This window comes from Otolemur garnettii, unplaced genomic scaffold (genome assembly GCF_000181295.1).
Source record: "Otolemur garnettii isolate 467f Iridium unplaced genomic scaffold, OtoGar3 scaffold00357, whole genome shotgun sequence".
NCBI classification, from domain to species: Eukaryota; Metazoa; Chordata; class Mammalia; order Primates; family Galagidae; genus Otolemur; species Otolemur garnettii.
In genome coordinates this window covers 195,702-211,995 of record NW_003852752.1, presented here as the reverse complement: position 1 = coordinate 211,995, position 16,294 = coordinate 195,702, and the positions used below count along the sequence as shown (strand labels likewise).

Below are 16,294 nucleotides of genomic sequence, written 5' to 3'. Positions count from 1 at the left end.
ACTGTATAGGCACTCAATTTATAAATATGAAAATGTTACATGTAAACATCAATGAATTTTTGCAGTGCTTTTCTCAGTTCTGCTTGTTATGTGCTGCCCTGCCCTCTCTTCATCAGTGACGCTTTCTCTCCTATTGGAAAAACATTTAATCCATTGATGCATGACCATTTTCTTCATGATATTATCCCCTTGGATTAACATGTCCTTGATTTGACTTCCTCTTTTGCCAAATTTAACAAGAAATTTAATGTTTGTTCTTTGCTCTAATTCAAGCTCCTACATTGTGATAACAGCACACAAAACCCACAACATAACGAACACCACTCAGCAAGACACTGCTACACATCAACACAAACACGGCTGGGAGAGACTGACATGCCAGGGGTATGAAGCCTTCTGGAGCTGTTTGCACAGTGCTGCCAATGTAAGGACGTGGTGGCAAGTTTGGGAATTTACTTGTCAGACTTCAGAGATATTAATATAAGTTACCAACAATATTATGTCAAATTCTTTTACTGTAATTTTGAGGATATTTACTGATAGGCACATTCATTTTGCTACCCATTTATAAGAAATTTGTGTGTTAGCTCATCGCCTCAGCAGCTAGGGTATCATCCACATTCACCACAGCTGACAGGTTTGAACCTGGCCCCAGACCTGCTAAACAACAGTGACAAGTACAACCAAAAAATAGCACCTATAGTTCCAGCTACTTGGGAGAGTGAGGCAAGAAAATTGCTTAAACCCAAGAGTTTGAGGTTGCTGTGAGCTATAACGCCATGGCCCACTACTGAGGGTGACATAATGAGACTCTGTGCCCCCCCAAAAAAAAGAAAAAAAAAGAAAAATTTGTGTATCAACTTATGTACTACTGAAAAAAATAAAACTAAACAAATATGTCTGTTGGCAAAGCAAGAAGTTGATATATACATTTTGCCATATATTTGTCAATATAGATAAGCCTTAGAAAATTATAAACATACTGGGGTCTCAAAGCAGTTTACTTACGGACACGGATGCATTTGGGAGGAGGGAGCCAGCCATTCTCTGTACACGTAATTTTGGTCTGCCTATTGGGAAGACTGTAGCCAGAATTGCAACTGACTGGTACAGATTCACCCTCTACACATGTTCTTGCATAATGTGGATATTGTCCATTTTCCAAATAATTAGAAGTACATTGTCCTAAAGACCACAAAAATGAGAAATAACAGTAAATGAGAAACATAAATTTGGTCAAAACAGCAATTTAAAATTAAAATATTTAAAGAAGACTGCATAAATATCCAACAATACTGTATAACTTAAGAAAAACTCAAGCTAATACCAAATATTTTTGTGAAGAGATCATTATTCAATATGTACCGATTGTACAGATATTCTTGTGAAGTCTCTGTATGTATTTTTCATGTGGTTTTCATGAAGAGCTCTTCATAATGGAAAAGTCATGTTTTAGTCCATTCCGAGACAACTCTTCTTTAGCCTTTTTTCTGTCATATAAGACTCAAATGTAGTCACTTAGAAGTTCTCGTCTCTCCATGTTTTGGAAGTTTTTCTCATACGTAGTTGTAAGGAAATTTACTTACTGCGGCATGGTTTTGCTGGTAACCATCCTTCTTGTGTGCAGTAAATGTACTCCCATTGATGTCATGAAGGAGTCACAAAATTATGGTGACAGTGATAGTAGAAACGTTTTCCAATAGCTACTGGAAAGTATGGTCTATATCTGCTCTCATCATGTAGTTGTCCATGTTTTATTTGTGGAAAATCACAAGGTTTCCCTTACAATAAAAAATTTAAAAAGGAGTGTAAGTAACATTTTATCTAATGAACAATCACATTAAAGGTTGGAATTTTTGACCAATCAGTTATATTCCTCTTATTAGCGTAGGTACACTGATTCCATTAAGGTTTCTAGGTCAAAAAGCAATTGAAGAACACAAACATGAAAATGAAAGTAAAATTTTGTCTTGTGAGTCATATGATGAATATATTTATACAAAGGCTCTCCAGGAAGAAAACTGTACAGACTTACTTACTGTATTCCCACTAAGTACATATACTCTGATCCTGGGTGAATATATGAGTCTACATGCTGTTTTCACCACTCAGCTCATGGCATTCATTTCCTTTTTCATCAGAAATAAGAGCTCTGGGGGACCTGGGCAAGATGGCCGACTGAAACCAGCTTTTGGCAGCGACTCCCATCCAGAGGGAGAAATAATGTCCAGAAATAACCCAATAAAGCAGAAGATCGGGGGCTGAGCTGGGATAGAGGATCGATAGGTTCATATCACCCCTGCTATGACACGTTGGGAATCCAGGGAAACAAATTTCAGGTACCAAACCCATCCCACAGTGGACAGAATCCCCACCCCCACCCCTCAAGAGAGCAGCTTGAGAGGAGTAGAGAACAGAGGACCTTTTCTTTCACCAAAGGGAAGAGAACACTCAGGGCAGGGACTTCCTCCACAAAGAGATACAGTTGCAAGCCCAGGCAGTCTTTTGCCTGGACCAAAAGTTGATTTGGTACTCTTCCTAACTTCCTGAACTCAAAATCCACCCCTACTCCCTCCTGCTGATCTGGAAGACTACCCTCTGCAAAATCTGGAGCATTGGTTAGATTTTTGCTAGGGGAGGGCACCTCATGAGCTGTGGGGCAGTTGCACTAAAACTATAACTTTAATAAAGATGAGGAGTCACAAGGGGAGAGAGATTTGCCCCATGTTGGAAAGAGCATAGTTCAGGACCCAAGCTACCACCACTGAGGACCACAGTCCACCAGGTCCCTGGCTTGGCAGCCCATTGTGGGCAGCTAGGTTCTTGGCCTGGCTCCTATGACCAACAGCCACAGCAGCAACTCCCACCCAGCTCCTGTGACCTGGGACTTGTGGCCTGCAGCAGGGCCTCCCATCCCACTCCTACAACCTATGTGGCTCACAGCCAGTAACTCAGCCCTTTACCTCCCCACCCAGTTCCTGAGGCCTACAGCCCATGGCCTGTGACTCCTACTGGGCTCCTGTGACCCCCAAGGCCCCAGAGACCCTCCAGCGTCCACCCAGCTCCTGCCCTGAGGCCAGAGGTAAGTGGCTCTGCCCTCACATTCCCCATCAGGCTCTTGTACCCTTGAGGCCAGTGACAATGCCCTCCTCTTCCTTGCTGGCTCCAGCAACCTGCACACAGCAGTACCCCACATCTATGGCACCACTCTGGACAGTGGCAGCACTGCCCCTGACCGTGGTGGTGGCTCCACGGTTCCTCCAACAGTGGTCAAATTGAGCTGCCAGTGGACCCCCGCTGCCTAGATGCTAAAGAACTTTTGAACTCTCCCACCAGATTGGTGTTTGTGTTGACCTGAACAATTGGTTTGATGCTCTTGACTTGGGCCCATCACCCAGGGACCCACCAAGGTTGTACCCTGGTTGTGTTGTTGTGGGAGTTTGGGATTCTCCTCTGCCAGTTGTCACCTGGTTGGGGGGGGGGCTTAGTTGCTTATATATCTCCACAGCTGAGATTTCAGCCCAAAGCCACTGACTCACTAAGGTTGTGCAGAGACTAGGTGAATACTGGTCAGCGCCATCTGGCCCCACCACACCAAGCAGGTCCCCAGAGTTTCAGGCTGTAGTTCTGAATGGGACCTTTGTAAAGGTCTAAGGGAAAAGCCGCAAACACCAGTCCTAGCTCTTTGGTAAAGGGCTGATCAATTACATCTCCAGGACCCCTCAATTCAAATTCACCTTGCCAACTTCTCTAGCCAAATGGTGAAAAATAATCATGGGGTAGAATCAGCAGCAGAACTCTGGCAACATGAAAAATCAGAGTAGATCAACTCCCCCAGGGAATGACAAAGGAGAGACAACAGAAGATCCCATTCATAAACAAATGGCTGAGATGTCAGAAATTGAATTCAGAATTTGGATTGCAAATAAGATTAACTGAATAGAAGTAAAGATGGAATTAGAAATTTAAGTAGCCATTCAAAAGTTGTCTCAATAATTCATTGAATTCAAAGACAAAATCACCAAAGATTTCGACATATTCAAGTAAGAACTTGCAGCCCTCAAAGATCTGAGAAATACAGTAGAATCTCTCAGTAACAGAATGGAGCAGGCAGAAGAAAGGATCTCTGACACTGAAGACAAAGTTTTTGAATGGTTCTAAAAGCTCAAAGAGAAAGAGAAGTGGAGAGCAAAAATGGATCTTTCCCTGAGAGAATTGTGAGACCACTCCAAAAAAACAAACAGTCACCTCATAGGAATCCCTAAAGAAGAGGATGATCCGAAAGGCACAGATACTCTACTCCAAGAGATAATTGAGAAGAACTTCCCAACCATGACAAGAGACACTGAAATTCAGAAAGCAGTTTCAGAATCCCAGCATAATTCAACCCAAATAAAACATTTTCTAGGCACATTGTAATTAACTTTACCAAAGTTAATATGAAGGAGAAAATCCTGCAAGCAGCCAAATGTAAGAAAATCATAACTTACAAGGAGGAGAATGTTAGAATAACTGCAGGTCTTTCTGTTGAAACTTTTCAAGCCAGAAGAGGATCGTCTCTGACCTTCACTCTCCTAAAACAAAACAACTTTCAGCCCAGGATCCTATAGCCAGCTAAATTGAACTTCATTGCTGATGGAGAAGTTAAATACTTTAACTACATACACATGTTGAAGAAATTCGCCATAACCAAACCAGCTCTTCAGGATATCCTCAGACTTATGGTCCATAATGACCAGCACAATGCTCTAGCACCAAAGTACACTCACTCTGAGATTCTTGACCAAAACCAATTTTGACAGTGATGAAAAAATTCAAAATGTCCACTGGACTTTCAAAAAACTTGACACCCAAAATACCACCAGGCTTATTAATACTCTCAATTAATGTGAATAACTTAAACTGTCCTCATAAGAGGCACAAATTGCCTGACTCTATACAAAAACTCAGGCCAGATATCTGCTTCATACAAGTATCTCATCTTACCTTAAAGGATAAATATAGACTCAGGGTGAAGGGATGGACATCTGTAATCCAGCAAATGGAAATCAGAAAAACAAAACTGAATATACATTGTTCTCATCAGCACATGGAACATCCTCCCAAACTGATCACATCTTAGGTCACAAGTCTAACCTCAGAAAATTTAAAAGTATAGAAATTATTCCTTGTATTTTCTCAGATCATCACACAATGAAAGTTGAACTTACCAATAACAAGTGTTTGCATACTCATATAAAAACATGGAAACTAAATAACCTTATGCTGAATGACAGCTGGATCATAGATGAGATTAAGAAGGAAATTGCCAAATTTTGGGAACAAAACAGTAATGAAGACACGAATTATCAAAACCTGTTGGATGGCAAAGGCAATCCTAAGAGAGAAATTTATAGCATTGCAAGCCTTCCTCAAGAGAAAAGAAAGAGAGGAAGTCAATAACTTAATGGGACATCTTAAGCTACTGGAAAAGGAAGAACATTCCAACCCCAAACCCAGCAGAAGAAGAGAAATAACTAAAATTAGAGCAGAATTAAGTGAAATTGAAAACAAAAGAATTATTCAAAAGATCAATGAATCAAAAAGTTATTTTTTTGAAAAATTCAAGAAAATTGATAAACCTCAAGTTCTTGGGCTCAAGCAATCTTCGTACTTCTGTTTTTCTATTTGCCATAGTGATGGGGTCTCATTATTGCTCAGGCTAGTCTCAAACCAGTGAGCTCAAGCAGTTCACCTGCCTTGGCCTCTCAAAGTGCTAGGATTATAGACATGAGCTACCACGCCCAGTAGGTGGACTAATTTTGACATATATGTTAAGTGCTATATTGTTCCTTGTAGTACCAGGTTTATATAGAATATTTTTCAAAAATTTAACTTTGCATGAGATTATTTAATGATAATCTAGTGCTTTAATACCAAATAGCATTAGGCTTTTGCCATGAAATGTGATTCTATTTCATTAAACCACATATGACATGTTAAAAAGAATTTAAAATAATTTCAACACATATACATAAGCACATCAAATATTCTTTATCATGTTCCTCATATTTATTAAATTCAGTGATCCAGTTTCTGTTTTGTGTAATTAGAAAAATTTCCCAAGTAGTTTCTACATACGTATGTGGATTATAACCTTTGAATCTTTGTATATACTAACATCTTCTTTAACAAAGACTACTGAGTAATAGTTCTGTAGCTTCTTGTCTGACACACTATTTCTATTACATTGAACAATTCTACCCCCACTGAATTCAAATTTCTAATGTTGACCTTAAAATGTTTGTTTAGTCTCATTTATTTTAAGTAACATTCTACATTATTCTCCAATGCTTTTAAAAGATTTAGATAGTTTTCTATTTACCATGGGATTGTACAAATTTCATCATCATCTATCAAGTTGTGTATTATTTTCTGCATTGGGCAAGCTTCAATCTTTGGATTCACAGGAATTATGTCTCAATTAAATTAAAAGAACTCAATTAAAATCCCCATTAAACCATAGAGCAGAGACATAAAATCTAGTGGTAGATTTCAAAACAAGTATTATTCACCTTATTATGGCGTTGCACAGAGTACATGTATTGATATATAAAGAAGAAGGCAGAATTAAAAGTATTTTTAGTATCACTTAAGAGTCTTAAACTCCTTCACTGTTCTCCCTCATTTGGGCACTTTTCAATCTGTCCTTACCCCTTTTACAAGTGGTTCCTGAGAGCAAATATAATTTTCCACATGGGGTCACATCAGCACTGAGCATGGCAGGATTTAGGGCATCTGCATTCTATTTTCACACTTCTACACTTCTACCAAGGTAAGTTGTAGTATCACAGCAATTACAGTGGTTCCATCGTAATGCTGACTCAAGTTGATCTTAAACATTCATTAAAATATTCACAGATTTTTTAATTGTTGCTAACATGTCTGTACTGTAATTTCCTTGACACAAATCCAGATTTTTTAGCAATCACCAGTAAATTTTATCTTAATAGATTCAGCCTAGCAATAAGAGTCTCTTTGAATGATGAACCTTTCCTAATGCAGATTCAGTATTATCATTCCCCGATATCATTCCAATAGTGTACTGCATTTCCTTTGAACCATTAATCTATTGAGATAGAAAAAAAGAAATATGATTGTAGAGATGGGAAAAAAACATGAAAAAGGGAAAAGAAAGCATGACAGAAATAAAATACTCTGTTACCTTAAACAGTATTTTACTACATGTGATGGTTGTAGGAAATTGGACAAGTATTCAGCACCCCACCTTCCAAAGAGTGGAGTCAATTTCTCGCCTGTTGAGTATGTGCTGGGCTTAGTGTCTCACTGTAAAGACTAGAGATGGCTGAAGTAACATTATGTGTGTAGATAACAAATGGTATCCACAAGGCTTCCTTTACTCTCAGATATGTAGCTCTGGAGAGAATTAGCTGCCATCCCATCAATCCATGTGGTAAGAAACTGAGGCTTTCTGACAACAGCCATATGGTTGAACCATGTAGGAGCAGATATTTCAGCCCAGTTAAGCCTTCTGATGACTGGAGCCTGGGCCAGACTCCTGATTACAACACAAGGAGACAGTCTGATTGCCAGATACCTATTTAAGCCCCTCTCAAATTCCTAACCCATAAAAACTGTAATATAATAAAGTTTTGTTGTTTTAAGCAAATATGTTTTCAGGCAAACTTGTTACTTCAAACTATTAGTCAATATACTATGTGTTAAATGGCACTATTTTACACAGTATTTGATATCAGATATTGTAGGAATTTATCAACTAGAGAACACATTAACACACCACATATTTAATTTAGAGTAGTAAAAATTTGAGTTTTTAGTTTACTGCACTGTTTTTTACTCTGTTTAAAATTGGTTACTTTCAAAAGTGAAGACTTCTTCTAAAGTCTCTATTTATACACACAAGACAAATACTATGTTCCTATTTTTAAGTGTTTAAGAGAAAACAATTTAAGAATTAAGAAGGTAGTCAAGATGCCAGGCACAGTGGCTGGCGGCTCACGCCTATAATCCTAGCACTTTGGGAGGCCAAGGCATGTGGATTGCTTGAGCTCACTGGTTCAAGACTAGCCTGAGCAAGAGGGAGATCCCATCTCTAAAAATAGCCCGGCTTGTGGTGGGTACCTGTAGAACCCGGTACTTGGGAGGCTGAGGTAAGAGAATACTTGAGCCCATGAATTTGAGATTGCTATGAGTGATGACACCATGGCACTCTACCCAGGATGACAAAGTGAAAAAAAAAAAAAGTGATTCAAGATATGAATGGAACTTACAGGTGCATCTTGGAGGAGGTGACCAGCCACTTCTTGTGCATGTTGCTATATTTACACGAGTTGCAGGGTGAAATCTGTTTTTACACTTATACATGATATTGTCTCCAATTCTGTGTTTAATCCTCACAGGTGAGAAGACACCATTGGGAATATTGGGAGGATAACAGGACTGCTCTGAAAAGTAATATAGTATGTAGATAATGTGGTAATCACTATTTATTAAAATTAGTCAAGTATACAAAAATTGAAATGTGGATGCTACTTAATTGTCCTTAGCATAGTATAAAATGTTATTAAAGAGAACACAACATATCATTTCTACTAGTCCCACATATTTTCCTTCACTATCTTTCTTATGTGATAAATTTGTACCTCCTGGGCTCTTAATCCCCCCTTTTATTAAGTTGTTTCATATTTCATGAAATTCCACGTCTGGCAATGACCATATCATATTTAATTTCAAGTGCTCCTTCAACTTTCTTCCATTTCCTTCATTTCTGTTGTAGTCATAAGAAGTGTTTATGAATGTTCAGGATGTCTTCCTTCCAGACAATTGATAGGATACATATATCTTCTTTTTGAAGTAAATGTGGCCATATGATTGAATAGACCATAATAAAAGCGGAGGTAATATTTTTAGGGAAGAAAGCTTAAATGCCATTTATTGGGGACAGGAGGGGGCAAAATGGATGAGTAGAGGCCACTTTAGTCAGAAGTTCTGTCCAGAAGGAGGAAAATTGGATTGAAGAGAACTGGAAGTAGTTGAAAGGGGAGGAGGGTAGATTACAAGGAGAAGAAATCAAGGTGCTCAGCCACCCCATCAAGACAAATTGCAAGGATGAAGATGAGAGAGAAGAAGAAAGATAAGAGAGGGCAGTTATGCCACAGTCTGGATGAACCCAGAGCAGAATAGAAGGTAAGAGAGACCCTACTCATACCTGGTGGGCTCTCCACCAGCATCAAGACCCAGGACTTCTCACCCCCATGTGAGAGAGTGCCAAAAAGGATAATTAGTCCCAGTTTGCCTGCCTTTAGGAATGTTCTCCTCTAAATCCCCATCCTGCCTGGTGGAATATTAAGCAATTTTGGCTCCACATGCCTGCTAGTCACTGTCTATCCCCCTTATTTCTTTGGTTGCTCAACAGACTGTCCCCTGGGGTCTTGCTTCACAGCAGGATGAATCAGAGTGCTAGCCAGACTCAGCCTGGGGGAACTCCCCAACCCCCAGGCACTAAAATGGCTAAGGAACTTTGATCTCTACCCAGTGTCTATATCAACTGGGAAGGGTTACAGAGGCTACTTGCTTTGATATTGGCAACTGTGAGGATCTTTAACTGACCTGGGAGAACAATGAGACAGTCTCTGCCTCCTCTCTGGCGATGTGTCTGGCAGCATTGCTTAGGGACCAGTGTATTATGTGGCCTGGGTGTGCCCTGCCTCTCCTTCTTTCCAGCACCTCCCCCCCACCCCCGGCCCAGCAACTGTGGCTCAACCACAGTAACTTTGGCAAAGTAGGGGTCCCTCTTGAGTCTTCTTCCTCTGGGGAATTTTCCCTGCCCTCTTCAATGGCTCTGTTCAGTATCTGTTCTCATTGGGCCCTTTCAGGAGGTTCAGCCCCTTTGTGGACTTGGAGAGGATGATCTAGCTCTGGGAAAGTCCAGGAAACAAGTAGAATATCCCCCTCCCTCAACTACATGTGAAAGCCCCCACTTTTGGAAAATATTGCAGCCAGGACTTCAATGAAAACCATAGCTTTCTGACTTTGGTTGCATGCTAAATTGGAACTCTGGCTGGAATAGTTTGGCGTGCCTGTCCCCCAACCCCAAGTGAAAATCATTCCTTTTCAAATTTGTTGTGACAGCAGCTATGCAAACCAGCAGGTTTTTGAACTTGTTGAAGCAGTAACAGTCCAGGTTGCTAGGTGGCGAATTTGTTTAAGTGGGAACAGTTCGGTTTGCTAGGTGGGACTATACCCAGTGTAGGAGCATCACCTGTAGGTCATGCCTCCATCCCCACTGCACCCCGCCTGGAGAAAGCAAGGCCAGTTTTCTGAAATCCTCACATGCTGCAACCCCAAAAGAGACCTTTGGGAGGGTGTATGTGGGAAAGGCCACCAGTATAACCAACAGCCCATTTGAGCAGTCAGTGGTGAAGAGGAGTGCCACACTCCATATCCTGGACCTCTCTGGATATGATTTAAGCCCACCAGTTTTCATTTTCAGACAGATCTCAAAAGTGTTGCCTAAGGGACCCCAATAAGCTTATCTCTCAGTTAAAAGTTAGAGACAAACTAACACTCCATCTTTAAAAGTAAAATTAATATGCAAATAAACTGAAAATGCACACAAGCAAGAATTAGCAGAAGCACCCTGGCAACATGGAAAATCAGAACTGGTCAACACCCTCAAGAGATTACAAGAGAGATACAATTAGAAATACATCCATAGAGAAATTGTTGAAATGGCAGAAACAGAATTCAGAATATGGACAGCACATAAAGAGAATGGAATTGACAAGAAGATGGAAAAAGAATTGCAAAAGGAATGCCAAAAACTGTCTCAAGAAATCAGTGAAAGTATAGACAAAATCTCCAAAGATCTGGACATCATTAGGGAGAACATAGCAGAGTTTAAGGAATTGAAGGAGACTTTCAAGTTCAAAAATGCCATAGAGAGATTCAGCAATAGAGTAGAACATGGAGAAGAAAGAATCTCAGAAATTGAAGTCAAGTCTTCTGAACTAACCTAATCATTCAAGGAGACAGAAAAAAAGAATAAAAGCAGAAAATTCTCTAAGCAAAATATGGGACTATACCAAATGCACAAATATTCAAGTAATAGGGATTCCTGAAGAAGAGAGCCGAAAAATATGGAAACTCTACTTCAAGACATCATGGTGGAGAATTTCTCAAGCATTGTGAGAGTCCCAGAAATTCAGATACAAGACAGTATCAGAACCCCTGCATGGCTCCATTCAACAAAGCGTTTTCTAGACACACTGTAATTAATTTGACCAAAGTGAAACTGAAAGAAGAAATTCTGCATGAAGCCAGTCATAAGCTATTTCTTATCTGTAAAGGGAAAAATACCAGAACAACAGCAGAATTTTCAGCTGAAATTTTTCAACCCAGGAGAAGGTAGTCATCTAACTTTCTTAAACAAAACAATTTTCAGCCTGGAATTTTGTATTCTGCTAATCTAAGTTGTCTTATTTGATGGAAAAATAAAATCATTTACTGACATGCAAACTTTGAGGAATTCTGCCACAATAAGACCAGCTATGCAGTTTGTACTCAGACCTTTTCTTCACACTGATGATCACAAAGGACCACCAGAAAACTAGAAATAAACAGAGTGTAAGGAATGAAGACTAGCTTCCATATGGTATAAGGTAACACCATAAAGTAAGCAGGCACACCTTCAAATAATTAAACAGAACTCCACCATATTTATCAATTCTCTCATTGAATTGCAAACTGAATAGGTACAGGCTGCCTGAATGGATTTTTAAAAAGCACAAACCAAATATAGTTTATATTTAGGAAACACACATGACCTCTAAGGACAAAACAAGACTGAAGTATTGGGAGTCAAAGTTTCAGGCAAATGGAAATCAGAAACAAGCAGGTGTTGCAATCTTATATGCAGATACAATTGGATTTAACCAATAAAAATAAAGAAAGACAAAGATGGGTACTATGGACTGGTCAAGGTAAAAATACAACAAGAAGACATTTCAATCCTAAATATCCATGCACCCAATGTAAACACTGCCAGATATAGAAGACAAACCCTAACCTACCTTAACAATATGATGTAGCAGAATCATAGTAGCTGGGGATTTCAGCACCCTTCAGACAGAACTAGACAGATACTCCAAGCAGAAACTAAACAAACCAAAAATAAAGGACTTATTTCAACTTTAGAACAAAAGGGCTTAGCACTCGTATACAGAACATTCCATAACAATAAAATTGAGTGAACATTCTTCTCATCAGCTCATGGATGATCCTTCAAAATTGATCATATCTTTGAGCACAAATTAAATCCCAAGAAATTTAAGAAAATAAAAATTAGGTGGCACCTGTGGCTCAAAGGAGTAGCGCACCAGCCCCATATGCCAGAGGTGGTGGGTTCAAACCCCGCCCCAGCCAAAAAAAAGAAAGAAGGAAGGAAGGAAGGAAGGAAAGAAAGAAAGAAAGAAAGAAAGAAAGAAAGAAAGAAAGAAAGAAAGAAAGAAAGAAAGAAAGAAATTATAACTTGTATCTTTTAGGACCACAATAGCATAAAAGTGGAATTCAACTCCAACAAAAATGTCTATCCTCACATAAAATCATGGGAACTAGGAAACCTTAGGTCAGAATTAAATAAAATTGAGAACATAAGCATCATTCAGAAGATCAGGAAAACAAAAAAATTGGTTCTTTGAAGAGACTAATAAAATCAGTAAACTATTGTCCAGATTAACTAGAACCAGAAAAGTGAGATCTCTAATAACTTAAATCAGAGTGAAAAATGGTTAATAACAGATACCACTGAGATACAAAAGATCATCACTGATTACTACAAAAAAAAATTATGGCTGGAAATTTTAAAATGTGGAAAAAATGAAAACCAACACCTCCATAAACGCAACCACAAAGAATTAGAAATTGAACAGAACGTTCTTGAGTGCTTAAGTTGAAACAATAATAAAGTCTTCCAAAAAAAAAAAAAAAAAGATCCTAGAATATGGTTTTACACCATAATTCTAACAAACTTTCAAAGAGGTGCTAACTCATACTATATTGCAGAACATATTGCAAAACGTAGAGAAGGAAGCCTCCCTAACACATTCTAACCAGCCATGCAGTGTCATCTGATCTCCATAAACAAAATGAAAGCATACACTGGGGAAAACAATCCCTATTTAATACATAGTGCTGGGATAATTGATTAGTACATGTATACTGAAATTAGACATACACCTCTCACCACTTACAAAACTTGAGTTACTCTGGATAGAAGATTTAAATTTAAGACATGAAATGATAAAAATCTTATAAGATTACTTAGAGAACATTTCCTGGATCTGCTTTAATAAATTCTGCTTATACATGAATACAAGTATATATAAATATAAAATATTAATGAAGGAAAAAGTCATCAAAAAAATACAGCCAAGATATAATCACAAAATCTGATGAATATTTCCTACATACTTATATATGTAGGTATGTATGTACACCTAAGGAATAAACTGGAAAAATTATTTTCAATTATTATTGTCTTTTAAATTATATAAATATGATTGTATTTTTCTGCTAGAGGTGCCACAAGAAAGTACCACAGATTAGGTACAAATTAATTTTCTCACAATTTTGGAGGCTAAAAGTCTAAAATCAAGCTGTCAGCATCCTCTGTTTCTTCTGCGGCCTCTTTCATTGTCATATAAATAGTCAGATTTTCCCTGTTCCTTTACATGGTGTTCCCTCTGTATGTCTGTGTCTTATTTCCTCTTATACAGAAACAAGTTGTAATGGATTAGGACCCACCTCAGTTATCTCCCTTTCACTTAATTACCTCTTTAATGACCTTATCTCCAAATACAGTCACATTATGAGGTCCTAGGAGAGGGACTTTTCATTTGAATTTTGGAGGAACACAGTTCAGCCAATGCTGCTGAAAGCACTCAGATGTTTCTCCACAAAAGTGTTATTCCACTAAATGATTGCTTTCTCCTTTCAGAAATGCAGTGCAACCCAAATTTATAAAAAAAATTGGTGTAAACCTTACTTTTAGAAAGAGTTCATTGAAGGAGACTATTTTTCAAGTAGAATGTCAGCTAAAGATTTGTCTTTTTTTTTAGCAAGTCACGGTGATATGTTTATCAAACTCAAGCCATTATGTCCTATAGTACTATTTTTCTGTTTTATTTCTACCTTAATCTATTTCTTGTTTGCAAAAAAATGACCCCATAGCAGTTCAGCTAATGAAGGAGTTAAGTGGGAAAAATTCCTTTTTCTTCATTTGTGTACAGATAAAGGTTGATATGGCACAACATCAAATAAAGTGTTAGGTAACATTGTAAAATCAAAGGCACTTTACCTACAATAAAATTAGCTGATACATTTGAGAGGAATGGCTGGGGGAAATGACCGTTTTGTAAATTGATATTGGGCTTTCCAATATTACCCCTCATTATACTTTTCAAAATGCAGGGAAGTTTAAGAACATTACAAAACTTGTATTCTTTATCGATGGCCACACAACTTTGAACATCCATAATTTTTGCTCCATGTGCTTCCACTGCTAACGTTATAAGATATAATTCTTTAATGCACATTCAAAAAGATACTTAATATACAATGTATATTACTTATATATTACTATTACTATTAATATTAATTAATATTAATATATATTACTATAAGGTGATAAAAAGTCAGTGGACAATGTCATACCACAGATAGCTATGAATATTATTTGTGCATTTACTTACTGAACATTTGTTAAGTAAGTTTACTTACTGAACATTTGTTAAAGAACTCAGAAATGCAAATTAAGATTCTATGTTATTCTAGTGGAAATTAAGAATATATACTATTTTTTTCTTTAAATAAATAGTCCCAAATATGTGGTGGCAATTTGTTAAAAAATTAAATATTTTTAATATTTATTAGCTTGAACAGCTAATAAATATTAATTAGCTTGAACAGCTTTTCAAGGTATGCTTGAAATAGAAGAAAATGCTTGTACAGTATTTAAAACATATAATCTAATGTTTTGATATATGAATTAATATCACCTGTAAAATTATGAAATGATTTAGCACTGTCTAAAGTTCCTTTGTATTACAAATAAGAAACCATCAAAAGTTTTGACTTTAGACTCTATCTTTTCTTGTGAAATATTTCCCAGGTAAAGTTTCATGAGGCCATTCCTGTATCTCCAGATGCAGTATTAAGTACCTTAATACTGTAAACTCAGAAAACAAAATATATATATATATATTTATTTTAATTTTTCTTCATGCTAACATGAAATAATTTTTTATAAACTTATTTTTCATGATAATCTCATAATTTATTCTATTCCTACTACTTGAATTCATCAAAATTATTGACACATGAAGTTACCTATGACACAGAATTACATTTACAAGAGAAGCTGAGTGTTCAGATCTGTTTTCAACTTACCTTGTCCACTGACCCAGGAAATCAACAAGGTGAGACAGATATTGCTTAGTAGCAGCATGTTTGATATCCCCAGTAGACCCAGTTGTGACGTTGGGAACTGAAATTTGTTTCATTAGTAGTTTTCAGGTGTTACTGATTTTAAGCACACTTCATGGAGGGAGTGGTTTGACGTCCTTTAGTAAATACCAAAGTTCGAAGAGTTTTGTAATAATTCCTGTTAGGTGTTTCACAATTATTTCTGCTAGATTCACTCCCTGATAAGTATTTGTGTATCTTTCATTAGGTAAAGTAATGGAATGGATCCAAAAATAATATAAATCACCACTTTTTAAATTAAACTCTTAAGAATAGGTGAATTTTTTCACAATTAGATGGATCACAAATGAACAACTCAGAGTTCATGTCCTTGTACTTTTTTTTATTGTATAAACTTTTTTTTATTAAATGATAACTATGTACATTAATGTAATTCTGGGGTACAGTGTGGTGTTTTTATATACAATTTGAAATATTTTCATCAAACTGGTTAACATAGCCTTCATGTCATTTTCTTAGTTATTGTGTTCAGATGTTCATATTCTACTCTGAGAAAGACTCACTTGTACCCTTGTAAGATAAACCAGAGAAGTGATCTCTCCAATCACCCTCCCTTTCCCCCCTCCCCCTCCCCATATTCTTAGGCTGTTATTAGGTTATAGATTTCATATGAAAGCTATAAATTAATTTCATAATAGGGCTATGTACATTGGATACTTTTTATTCCATTCCTGTGACACTTTGCTAAAAATAACAATTTCCAGCTCCATCCATGTGAACATGAAGGACC

The 16,294-nt window shown here is 37.4% G+C and overlaps 2 protein-coding genes across 2 annotated transcripts in view; both read right to left on the bottom strand.

Annotated features, from left to right (window-relative positions):
* Positions 1-15,580, bottom strand: part of LOC100962039 (complement factor H-like) — a 53,958-nt gene extending 38,378 nt beyond the window's left edge. Inside the window, exons 1-4 of the mRNA XM_023509102.1 lie at positions 15,469-15,580; positions 8,292-8,465; positions 1,587-1,781; positions 1,009-1,185 (exon numbers count right to left, since the gene is read on the bottom strand). Coding sequence (XP_023364870.1) covers positions 1,009-1,044 — 36 coding nt within the window. The 5' untranslated portion in view covers positions 1,045-1,185; positions 1,587-1,781; positions 8,292-8,465; positions 15,469-15,580. The remainder of the gene's footprint in view (positions 1-1,008; positions 1,186-1,586; positions 1,782-8,291; positions 8,466-15,468) is intronic.
* The window catches only part of CFH (complement factor H), a 167,828-nt gene that overhangs the window by 41,555 nt on the left and 109,979 nt on the right, over positions 1-16,294 (bottom strand). The gene's annotated exons all lie outside the window — the stretch shown is intronic.